Source organism: Oxyura jamaicensis, chromosome 9 (assembly GCF_011077185.1).
Source record: "Oxyura jamaicensis isolate SHBP4307 breed ruddy duck chromosome 9, BPBGC_Ojam_1.0, whole genome shotgun sequence".
NCBI lineage: Eukaryota > Metazoa > Chordata > Aves > Anseriformes > Anatidae > Oxyura > Oxyura jamaicensis.
The window spans coordinates 103,883-115,112 of record NC_048901.1 but is presented as its reverse complement, the minus strand read 5'-3'; the positions used below and the strand labels follow the sequence as shown (position 1 = coordinate 115,112).

Genomic DNA, 11,230 nt, shown 5'->3' with positions numbered 1-11,230 from the left:
ACCAGCTACTAGGAGGGAAAATAACTGTCCTAACTGAAACCAGGACACCCAGTCATACAAATTGTGACATTGCTTACGATTTCTTAAATATATACTGCAGAAGGTCTAAAAATCACCATTTGCATAACAAAAACTGTAGACTTGCATTGCCATTTCATCTAAAATTAAAAGTAGTTCTGAAGTAGCATTTTCATCAATAAAAACATCTTCCATTAAATAGGAAAATACATGTTGGAGTCAAGTTAACTTAGAATTACTTTAAAAAAACACCCTGTATGCTACTTGAGGGAAAAAATATATATATAAATATGTATGTTTAATAACAGGCAGAGTTTAAAAAGTAATCTATGAATATGTGCCACTGTTTTTTTTTTTTTTTTTTTTTTTAATCTACACTGTTTAGGTAAACTATATATCCACTTTCCCTGTAAACATATTTTTTCTTATTTTGGCTTAAACCCTTTAGAGTTTAAGCTGCATATGTCTGAAAAAATAAAGCATCAGGACCTTGCTCCATAACTTACTAGTGCATAAATCGGACTCAAGGTCTAAAAAAACAGAAACATACCAGCAGAAAATAAATTAGACGTAAGCAAGTAGATACTAAAATAAATTAAAAACGGCTCACACTGGTACATTATACTTTATATAAATGCAGATGTCTGTGATAGGTATTTTGTCTTGCATTGCATTTTAAAGAAATAATCTTGAAGGAAAGTGATACTGGAAAGGAATATATCTTGAAGGAAATAATATGGAGTAATAGGAAAAAGAAGGAATAATCCTGAAGGAAAGTGATGACATTTCATTATGAAATAAAGCAATTAGCTTATTTTTAAGTAGGAAATACAGACCTCTAGTGGTCGAAATATGTATTATACTCATGAAACTTCATTTTAAATATCATCATGCTTAACTGTGTCATTTTCCTTTATGCCCCCTCCACCAAAAAAAAGAAAAAAAAAAAAAAAAAAAAAAAGACATTCAAAATACCATCCCAGTTGCACTGTTCAGTCATTCAAGCATTGATATTTCCAGAGGAAAAAGTTGCAGAGTTGAAAGCTACTTGGGGAGTGAAGGAAAAATAATGAGAGTAGCCTATGAAAATAGACAGAAGAGATGTTATTCTTTTCAGCATAAGTTACAAAAGCCATCATGCAGAAGGACAGACTTCTGAAGTATTCTCAAGGAAATAAATACAGAGAAGTTCTTAGAGAGAAGGTCAGAGTACATAAACAGTTGGTGTTTATGAGACATCAATAACCAGTCCTCTGCTAGCACAAAATAATTAATACCCAATTTAGAGTTTTGATGCAGTAGAACTATATCCTAGAGAGATAACAGGCAGTTTATTTGCCGTTTCTATAGAGCTAGCATGAACGAAATTGACCAGCTCCAACTCCTGCAAGGGGAAGACACAAAGAATCCACATACAAGTTATAGAATTAAAAAATATAAATATTTTAAGTAAGTTTTAAAAATATATATACAGTTCTGCACCCTAAGACTGACAAGAAAACGCTAGTACACCTCACTTCTACATGATTCTAAGTTGCAATAGTTAAAATAATTAATTGCTAAAAACGTTTAACTGCTGCATGTTAGCATAGGGTAAGCCCAACATAAGTTAATTAAAATTTATTTCAGATCAGGGCCCCACTCCTGTGAAACACATGAATATGGATAAGGCTCCACTTAACTTATGGAATAAGCGAGAGTAATAATCGAGTGTAATACAGTTACTTGGAAACATATTAGCATAGATCATAAAAATACACATTTATACAGCTAATACTGTATATTCAGAGCATACTTCTGAAGCAAAAAGTTAAGCACCGTACTGTGACTCAGAAGATTACTAAAACCAAACACCACAAAATTGACAGCAATTTCAGACTGATTGTTCCTTTTTGCAAGACCGAATAGGAGGGCAGCTATTCAAAGAAAACGCACAGCCAATTACAAGGTCCTGTAAATTCTACTTGTTCTCATATCAAACCACCTTTTGATCCAAAATTGCAAAAGCAACAGCCAACTTGACAGTTACTAATAAGAATCTTTTGAATCTTTTGAAGCTTGCTTTCTGTTCTTGTTGCTCATGAACCAATGCACTGACAGTTCTATACTGCCTATTGCAGTTCCATTTCAGTAATGTTTTGATTTATTGTCATTTACCATGAAGTCAGACGCTGACCTCTGTGGAAGATAGAGGCAGTGATGACAGGAGGCCTATGCACACAGCAAGGCCACACTAGCTTGAATTATGTGCCTTTGTTTGCCCAACAGTTGCCCAAGAGCACTGCTCTCACCCTCCTCATTTCACATATCAACTGTGGACTAAAAATACTTTTTCATATTTACAGTTTCAGTGAAAGTGAGGCTGAAACATTCACGTTGAGAAACCTGAGAACGTTGCGCTGTTCTAGCACACCATCAAAACCATAGGATAAGGGCATCTCCAAATTAAAGAAATTAAAAACATTTCTGTCTTGAGCTGCTACATGACACCTTGGGAACAGACTGGCAACAGGCATATGCTGCTGTGAACAAATTTCACTTGAGACTGGTTTGGAGCCACTAGCCCAGGAAGGGGGATGGGGCTGAAGCAAGGATTGCTGGAGCTGTGCCAGGGGGAACAATAGCAAGGCCGGGGGATAAGGCAATGGCCCAGCTGAAGTGCATCTACACCAATGCACGCAGCATGGGTAACAAACTGGAGGAGCTGGAAGCCATCATGCAGCAGGCAGGCTACGACTTGGTTGCCATCACGGAGACGTGGTGGGACCACTCTCATGACTGGAGTGCTGCAATGACTGGCTATAAACTCTTCAGAAGGGACAGGCAGCACAGAAAGGGTGGTGGAGTTGCTCTCTATATTAGAGAGCGTTTCGATGTTGTAGAACTTGAGGCTGGGCATGACAAAGTCGAGTCCCTTTGGGTTAGGATCGGCGGGGCCAACAAGGCTAGCGTCCTGGTGGGGGTCTGTTACAGACCGCCGAACCAGGATGAGGAGACGGATGAGGAGTTCTACAGGCAGCTGGCAGAAGTTGCGAAATCGTCAGCGCTGGTTCTCGTGGGGGACTTCAACTTCCCTGACATATCCTGGAAGCACAACACAGCCCAGAGGAAGCAGTCTAGGAGGTTTCTGGAGGGCGCGGAAGATAGCTTCCTGACACAGCTGGTTAGTGAGCCTACCAGGGGTGGCGCCCCGCTAGACCTTCTCTTCACAAACAGAGAAGGACTGGTGGAGGATGTGATTGTCGGGAGCTGTCTTGGGCAGAGTTACCATGAAATGGTGGAGTTCTCTATTCTTGGCAAGGCCAGGAAGGGGACCAGTAAAACCACTGTATTGGACTTTCAGAGGGCTGACTTTGTGCTGCTGAGGACACTGGTTGGTAGAGTCCCTTGGGAGGCGGTTCTGAAGGGCAGAGGAGTCCAGGAAGGCTGGGCGCTCTTCAAGAGGGAAATCTTAATGGCGCAGGAACGGTCTGTCCCCACGTGCCCAAAGACGAGCTGGCAGGGAAGAAGACCAGCCTGGCTGAACAGAGAATTGTGGCTTGATCTTAGAAGAAAAAAGAGGGTTTATAATCTTTGGAAAAGTGGGCAGGCCACTAGGGAGGACTATAAGGATATCGCGAGGCTGTGCAGGGACAAAATTAGAAAAGCCAAAGCTCATCTGGAGCTCCATCTGGCTACTGCCGTTAAAGATAACAAAAAATGTTTTTATAAATACATCAACACGAAAAGGAGGACTAAGGAGAATCTCCATCCTTTACTGGATTCTTGTAACTGGAAACTTAGTTACAAGAGATGAGGAAAAGGTGGAGGTGCTTAATGCCTTCTTCGCCTCAGTCTTTAACGGCAATTCCGATTGTTCTCTGGATACCCAGTACCCTGAACTGGTGGAAGGGGATGGGGAGAGAGATGTGGCCCTCACTATCCATGAAGAAATGGTTGGTGACCTGGTACGGCACTTGGATGTGCACAGGTCGATGGGGCCGGATGGGATCCACCCAAGGGTACTGAGAGAACTGGCAGAGGTGCTGGCCAAGCCGCTTACCATCATTTATCAACAGTCCTGGCTATCGGGGGAGGTCCTAGTTGACTGGCAGCTAGCAAATGTGACGCCCATCTACAAGAAGGGCCGGAGGACTGACCCGGGAAACTACAGGCCTGTCAGTTTGACCTCAGTGCCAGGGAAGCTCATGGAGCAGATTATCTTGAGAGTCATCACGCAGCACTTGCAGGGAAAGCAGGCGATCAGGCCCAGTCAGCATGGGTTTATGAAGGGCAGGTCCTGCTTGACGAACCTGATCTCCTTCTATGACAAAGTGACGCGCTGGGTGGATGAGGGAAAGGCTGTGGATGTGGTCTACCTTGACTTCAGCAAGGCTTTTGACACCGTTTCCCACAGCATTCTCCTCAAGAAACTGGCTGCTCTTGGCTTGGACTGGCGCACGCTTCGTTGGGTTAGAAACTGGCTGGATAGCCGGGCCCAAAGAGTCGTGGTAAATGGAGTCAAATCCAGTTGGAGGCCGGTCACTAGTGGCGTTCCCCAGGGCTCGGTGCTGGGGCCGGTCCTCTTCAATATCTTCATTGATGATTTGGATGAAGGCATTGAGTGCACCCTCAGTAAGTTTGCAGATGACACCAAGTTAGGTACGTGTGTCGATCTGCTCGAGGGTAGGAAGGCTCTGCAGGAGGATCTGGAGAGGCTGGACCGATGGGCCGAGGTCAACTGCATGAAGTTCAACAAGGCCAAGTGCCGGGTCCTGCACCTGGGGTGCAATAACCCCAAGCAGAGCTACAGGCTGGGAGATGAGTGGTTGGAGACCTGCCAGGCAGAGAAGGACCTGGGAGTGATGGTTGATAGTCGGCTGAATATGAGCCAGCAGTGTGCTCAGGTGGCCAAGAAGGCCAACACCATCCTGGCCTGTATAAGAAACAGTGTGGCCAGCAGGGCCAGGGAGGTGATCGTCCCCCTGTACTCGGCTCTGGTGAGGCCGCACCTCGAGTACTGTGTTCAGTTTTGGGCCCCTCGCTACAAGAAGGACATGGAGGTGCTTGAGCGAGTCCAGAGAAGGGCTACGAAGCTGGTGAGGGGCCTGGAGAACAAGTCTTACGAGGAGCGGCTGAGGGAGCTGGGCTTGTTCAGCCTGGAGAAAAGGAGGCTCAGGGGTGACCTTATCGCTCTCTACAGGTACCTCAAGGGAGGCTGTAGCGAGGTGGGGGTTGGTCTGTTCTCCCACGTGCCTGGTGACAGGACGAGGGGGAATGGGCTTAAGTTGCGCCAGGGGAGTTTTAGGTTGGATGTTAGGAAGAACTTCTTTAGCGAAAGGGTTGTTAGACATTGGACGGGCTGCCCAGGGAAGTGTGGAGTCACCATCCCTGGAGGTCTTTAAAAGACGTTTAGATGTAGAGCTTAGGGATATGGTTTAGTGGGGACTGTTAGTGTTAGGTCAGAGGTTGGACTTGATGATCTTGAGGTCTCTTCCAACCTAGAAAATTCTGTGATTCTGTGAGTGCAGCAAGCTCAGCTTTGCCATTCCACTGGGAATCTGCATACTGAAACAAGTGACAACAGCCACAGGGCTCCCAAAGAGTATTCCTTCCTCCAGTTCTGGAGCATGGTTTTTATAATTGCACGAGCACAGGTTTTCTACCAGAATATTTGCTCAGACAAGAACTGCAGTCAGTACGTTTATGTTCATTTATCTTCTAAATCCATATTTGTTAAACAGTAATTCTTTTCTCTGAACAGACTCCTACTCCATTTGATGCAGCGCATTTGTGGAATATAATCTTACTGCCAAGTGAGCAGTAGTAGTGCTTGAGAACTCCAGGAAAGCAGGGAAGAGGCTGAAGTAGGTATAGGACGTAATAGGCAGTGGTGATAAGGGGGGTTGTTCTGCTGGGTATAAAAAAGGTAGTGTGATGAGACATTTGGGAGGTTTCATCGGTTTCTCAACAATTATAAAAAGAAAATGCAAGAAATTAGGAAGGAGAGGGGAGCTAAATTCCCAAGATAAAGGAAAAAATGCTTATGGCACAAGAAAGAAGTGAACATAGTTAATATATTGAACATAGGGTTCCAAACATTTCACAGCCTCTCTTCTACCTGTGTAATAATCTTATATAAAATTAGAATGCATCATCCTCAAACAGAAGTATATTCTCGTTTGTAAGAAAAGCAAATAATCCACCTACCATCAGAAAGAAAAAAACACATTACTTAATGGCAGAGTGGGTAAACTGTGGCAGGGTTGGTCAATCAGAGCTTACTTAGTCTGTCAAAACAAATATTAAAAACACATTTTTGTTTAAAAATTGACTTGTGACAGCTGTGTACCTATTTATACCTGATCAAGTTCTCACAGAAAGTCATGGTCAGTGTGATCTTATCTTTCACCAGGCAGAGTGCTGTTTACTTTGCACAGACCCAGCATTCCTTGTTTCAGCAGGCAGTTTCATTAAGATGCATGTTCACCCAAAAGCAGTGATGAACGGAATGATAAATAATAGTTGGTAGAGCAGTCTGAAGCATTTCATGATCACTGACTTCTTATAATCATCATAATGAAAAATAGATAAAAGGTCACAGGACAGTAACATACAACAGGGATTTGCTGCTCACCAGATAATTTGGTTTGAGATGGATGTTGACACACAATTCACAATCACATAAATTCAAACCTCTTGGAAAAAGCTCCTTGTGTATCAGCTTTCAAATGATCCAATTATCATTATATTAACTCAGGTCATTTCAGATGCTTTAAATGGCATTACCAATGTGCACAATTTCAGTATTTGCATTTAACTTAGCTGGCTGTGGTGAATTCTGGCAGCATAAAGCTGTACTAATCATCTTTTTCTGCAACATTTTCAAACACACACCAGTACTTCTCATATAGAAATACCTGCTTTGTATAAAATGTGTATAACCACTAATCTAGTCATGGAGAAATGTCTTACTCAGCCTTAACTGGGCCCTGGTCTACTTTACTGCATGTCTGGCTTGCAGTGCTCATTTTCTTGGTAGAGACTTCACTTTGGTTTCTTACTGCTTACTTTGGCCATTATCTCAATGGGAATATAAGTGAACAAAGGCTTCTGTAGTGAATAAACCACACAGCACCTTTGCAGCAAGACAAATATTGTACTGGGGAATCTACCAGTTATTGTCAAACCTTCCTGGGCACTTCCACAGCCAAGGGTTGAGATAAGAGGATTTCTTGATCTTGAAAACTTTTTATGTTGGATCTCCCTGTCCTGCAGGCAGCATGACGTTCCACAGAGGCAAACACCTACTACTCTAGAGTTGGAGCAGTTTGAAAGCCAGAAAGTTGAGGTCAGGATGCATTACACTGCCACACATGATCAGAATGGCACACGTTTGTTTTCATGAAATGCATTTGTTTGACTTTTTAACATCTTAAACATGGTTAAAATAGCTGATGTCATATTGAGCCATCTTCACCAACCACAGAAACAAGACAAATTCACATAATGAATTGGAGATGCTGGGAGGTGTTGCACTGCATATCTTGAGAAAAGGTTTGTCATTGATTGCAGTTAACTAGATATTCCAATTCTGGTAGAATTAGCAAGAACCTACATCTTGAAATTGCCCTGTTAGCTTTATTGAAATGAATCAGCTAAATAATGCAGACTTAATAATAGAACATAAATAAGACAGAAACAATAATATAAAATCTTAAAAGATAATAAAAGTGAGAGCCAAAGGGATACTTTGCTCAAAAGGTACTGACTGCAACCCCTGTTCTGGGTTTTGTCCCTGGTTCTTCTACAGGCTTCCTGTGTGAACTTTGCTGAGGTGAATCTATGCCTCGCTTTCCTATTAAAACTTTTTAAAGTTTTTTGTTTGTTTTGGTTGGTTGGTTGTTCTTTAAAGCCAGAAAAAAAAAAAAAAAAAACTACTTTGTATTCAAAAAAAACCCTAATCTGTATTCATTTCTTTTGTTAACGCAACATGTTAATGCTTAAGAGTAGTTTCTAAGATATCTGAATAACTTTGCTCATGAGATAGCACCTATCTATGGAAAAAAATAACCTAGATAACTACATTATCTAGGTTACTTCGGTACTTTGAGTCTCTGTTATGACATATGTTAATTAACTAGTTGTATTTTGAACTGTAAAATTGTTAAGTAATTGAAAGAAGTTTGTTGGCTTTCATTAACATTAAAAAAATAATTAACAATGTACACCCAACTCCTAACATTGTTACCTCTGTTTTTTTCCCCCCAAAGTCTACATTAAAATAGAAATCAGTTGAGAAAACATTTAAAGTTGGCCCCCCATATTACATCTGGTATACAAAAAAAAAAAAAAAAATCCCCTTAGTTTTTGTGATCTGTGAATCTGTGCTGTTTGCCTTGGACTGGTTTGGGATTTATTTATTTAACTACTGAACTGTTACATACTGCACTTGTGAACAATGGCTCACTTCCAACTCCCTGCAGAGTCACTGATAAAGCTCCTGCTATAGGCATTGAATATAGACAGTCATGAATAATCTGGCCTTTCATGCCATATCAGAAAAAAAGCAAAGTGAAGGAAGCTTGGTTAAAATTTGGGTCTACTGGTTCCATCTGCCTGCACCCCAAACAAAAAAGATCCAACAGAATTGTGTAGCATGAATTTCTGAATCCAGACAATGCAAGTTCCAGACAAACATGTGCTTCGTAGTTGAGGCAAGTAGTATCTCTGGTGTCAGGGTAGAACTCCACAGGGAATTAACTGCAAGTTCACAGCTTGCAGATTTAGAACTTGATTACTGCTTCTATTCAAAGCTAGAAAGAGAAACATATTCTCATGTTTTTAGAAGGGAATTGTGACTGCACAGAAAATGAGGGCAGGATATAGCCCAGGATTTATAAAATCAAGAAAAAGCATGAAATACTAATAGCATTAGCCATAAGACACATCCGTGGGAAAAAAGAAAAAACATATCATACTGTGTATAATTATGAACAAAAATAAAGAGGGCAAAAGAAACGTTTTCATTGCTTTCCATTAAAAGTTTTTCAGGAGGAGTACTGATTAGCAATTGGCCCTATAATCCAGTTTTCAACTGAAAGCCATAGGTAGCAGTCTGTTAATGAAAAGTAGATTTCTTACTCTTCCATGACTTATTAATCAGAAATTGAATTTATTACACTGAATTATATCTCTAGTTAAACAGAAAATCTTGATATTTGAAATTTTTAAAAATAACTAAATAGCTTATGAATTATTTTTTCCTCCCTCTTTACCTTTGCCCTGTAGGTGTGAACTTCACATTGTTTCCCTAAAACAAGTGTACAGCTGAAGAGATCAAGATGGTCCCAAACTATTCTACCGAAGAAACCATTAAAAGAATCCACGTTGACTGTCCCATTTCAGGAAGGCACAGTTACATCTATGTTATGGTTCCAACTGTTTACAGTATCATCTTCATCATAGGCATATTTGGGAACAGCCTAGTTGTTATCGTCATTTACTGCTACATGAAACTGAAAACAGTGGCCAGCATCTTTCTGCTAAACTTGGCACTTGCCGACTTATGTTTTTTAATAACTCTGCCACTCTGGGCAGCATACACAGCCATGGAGTACCAGTGGCCATTTGGCAATTGTTTATGCAAGCTAGCATCTGCAGGGATAAGTTTCAATTTGTACGCCAGTGTGTTCCTACTCACATGCCTTAGTATTGACCGCTACCTGGCCATAGTACATCCAGTGAAGTCGCGAATCCGGCGAACCATGTTTGTTGCCAGAGTAACTTGCATCGCCATCTGGCTTCTTGCTGGTGTGGCCAGTTTGCCTGTCATCATTCACCGTAATATATTCTTTGCCGAAAACTTAAACATGACAGTCTGTGGTTTTCGGTATGACAACAATAATACAACACTTCGGGTTGGGCTAGGCTTATCCAAAAATTTGCTGGGATTTTTAGTTCCTTTTCTAATCATATTAACAAGCTACACCTTAATTTGGAAGACCCTAAAGAAGGCATATCAGATTCAAAGAAATAAGACCAGAAATGATGATATCTTTAAGATGATTGTGGCAATAGTCTTTTTCTTTTTCTTTTCCTGGATTCCTCATCAAGTATTCACATTTCTTGATGTATTAATTCAATTACATGTAATAACAGACTGCAAAATCACTGATATTGTGGATACGGCTATGCCCTTCACTATTTGCATTGCTTACTTTAACAACTGTTTGAATCCCTTTTTTTATGTTTTCTTTGGAAAAAATTTTAAAAAATACTTTCTTCAGCTAATAAAATACATTCCACCAAATGTCAGCACGCATGCCAGTCTAACAACAAAGATGAGCTCCCTCTCCTATAGACCACCAGAAAATATCCACTTGTCCACTAAAAAGACTGCTGGGTCTCTCGAAACTGAGTGATGCGTTTTACAATATACTTTTTTGAACAACCTTGTGAACAAAGCAGCAAGAATGACAAAATTCATCTGCAATCACAGACATCACAGCTTACTGCTCATTACTGAAACATTAAATCACCTCAGAGAAATCACACTGAAAAGATTTAGTGGTGGCCTTCTATTTTACAGTATGCGGAGGACTGCCTGATTTTCATTTTGTTTTTCTTTGTTGAAAGCAATGTATATGATAGACAGGCACACCAGAGTTTGTCTGCATCCTGCCATTCACTTGGAACTACAAAACAAGGCTAGATAAAACTCCTAAAAAGATCTCTGAACTTAAAGGAAAAGTTTTTGTAAGTTACATGAATTATGAAGGACCTCTTTTACACATGAGCTATTCCAAGTTTGGTTCCAGGAGTTGAGCACTAAAAGGCTTGGTTTCATTTCTTTTGTTTGTTTGTTTTTGTTTTTTAAACATGAGTTATATGTCAGAGTTATAATATAACTTGTTTTTCAAATATATGCTATATCTACAGGCCCAACTTTAAACACAAATGGAAATTTCAGGACCTTGAAACTGGTCTCATTCTAATTCGTGCTACTATTTTTCATTTTAAAATAGCAAAAGTTCATAATATATGCAATAAAAAGCAGGTTTATTTATTAAGTATAAAAGAAATATATTTTTAGATTTATACTCCTACTTACAGATTTCAAATATTGTTTCATAAACGTTTTTATCCCAGTGTGTATTTTTATAGTAATAACATATATATACACACACAGACACATGAATGGGGTTTACTCACCTTTATCTATAATATGCCA

General features: G+C 40.3%; 1 protein-coding gene across 3 annotated transcripts in view; it reads left to right on the top strand.

The window, feature by feature from the left end:
- The window catches only part of AGTR1 (angiotensin II receptor type 1), a 26,895-nt gene extending 16,046 nt beyond the window's left edge, over positions 1 to 10,849 (top strand). For all 3 annotated transcript variants that reach the window (XM_035334663.1, XM_035334662.1, XM_035334660.1), the window contains exon 2: positions 9,289 to 10,849. In XM_035334663.1, the coding sequence (XP_035190554.1) occupies positions 9,342 to 10,421 (1,080 nt within the window). In that variant the 5' untranslated portion in view covers positions 9,289 to 9,341 and the 3' untranslated portion in view covers positions 10,422 to 10,849. The remainder of the gene's footprint in view (positions 1 to 9,288) is intronic.
- The last annotated feature ends 381 nt before the right edge of the window (positions 10,850 to 11,230 follow it).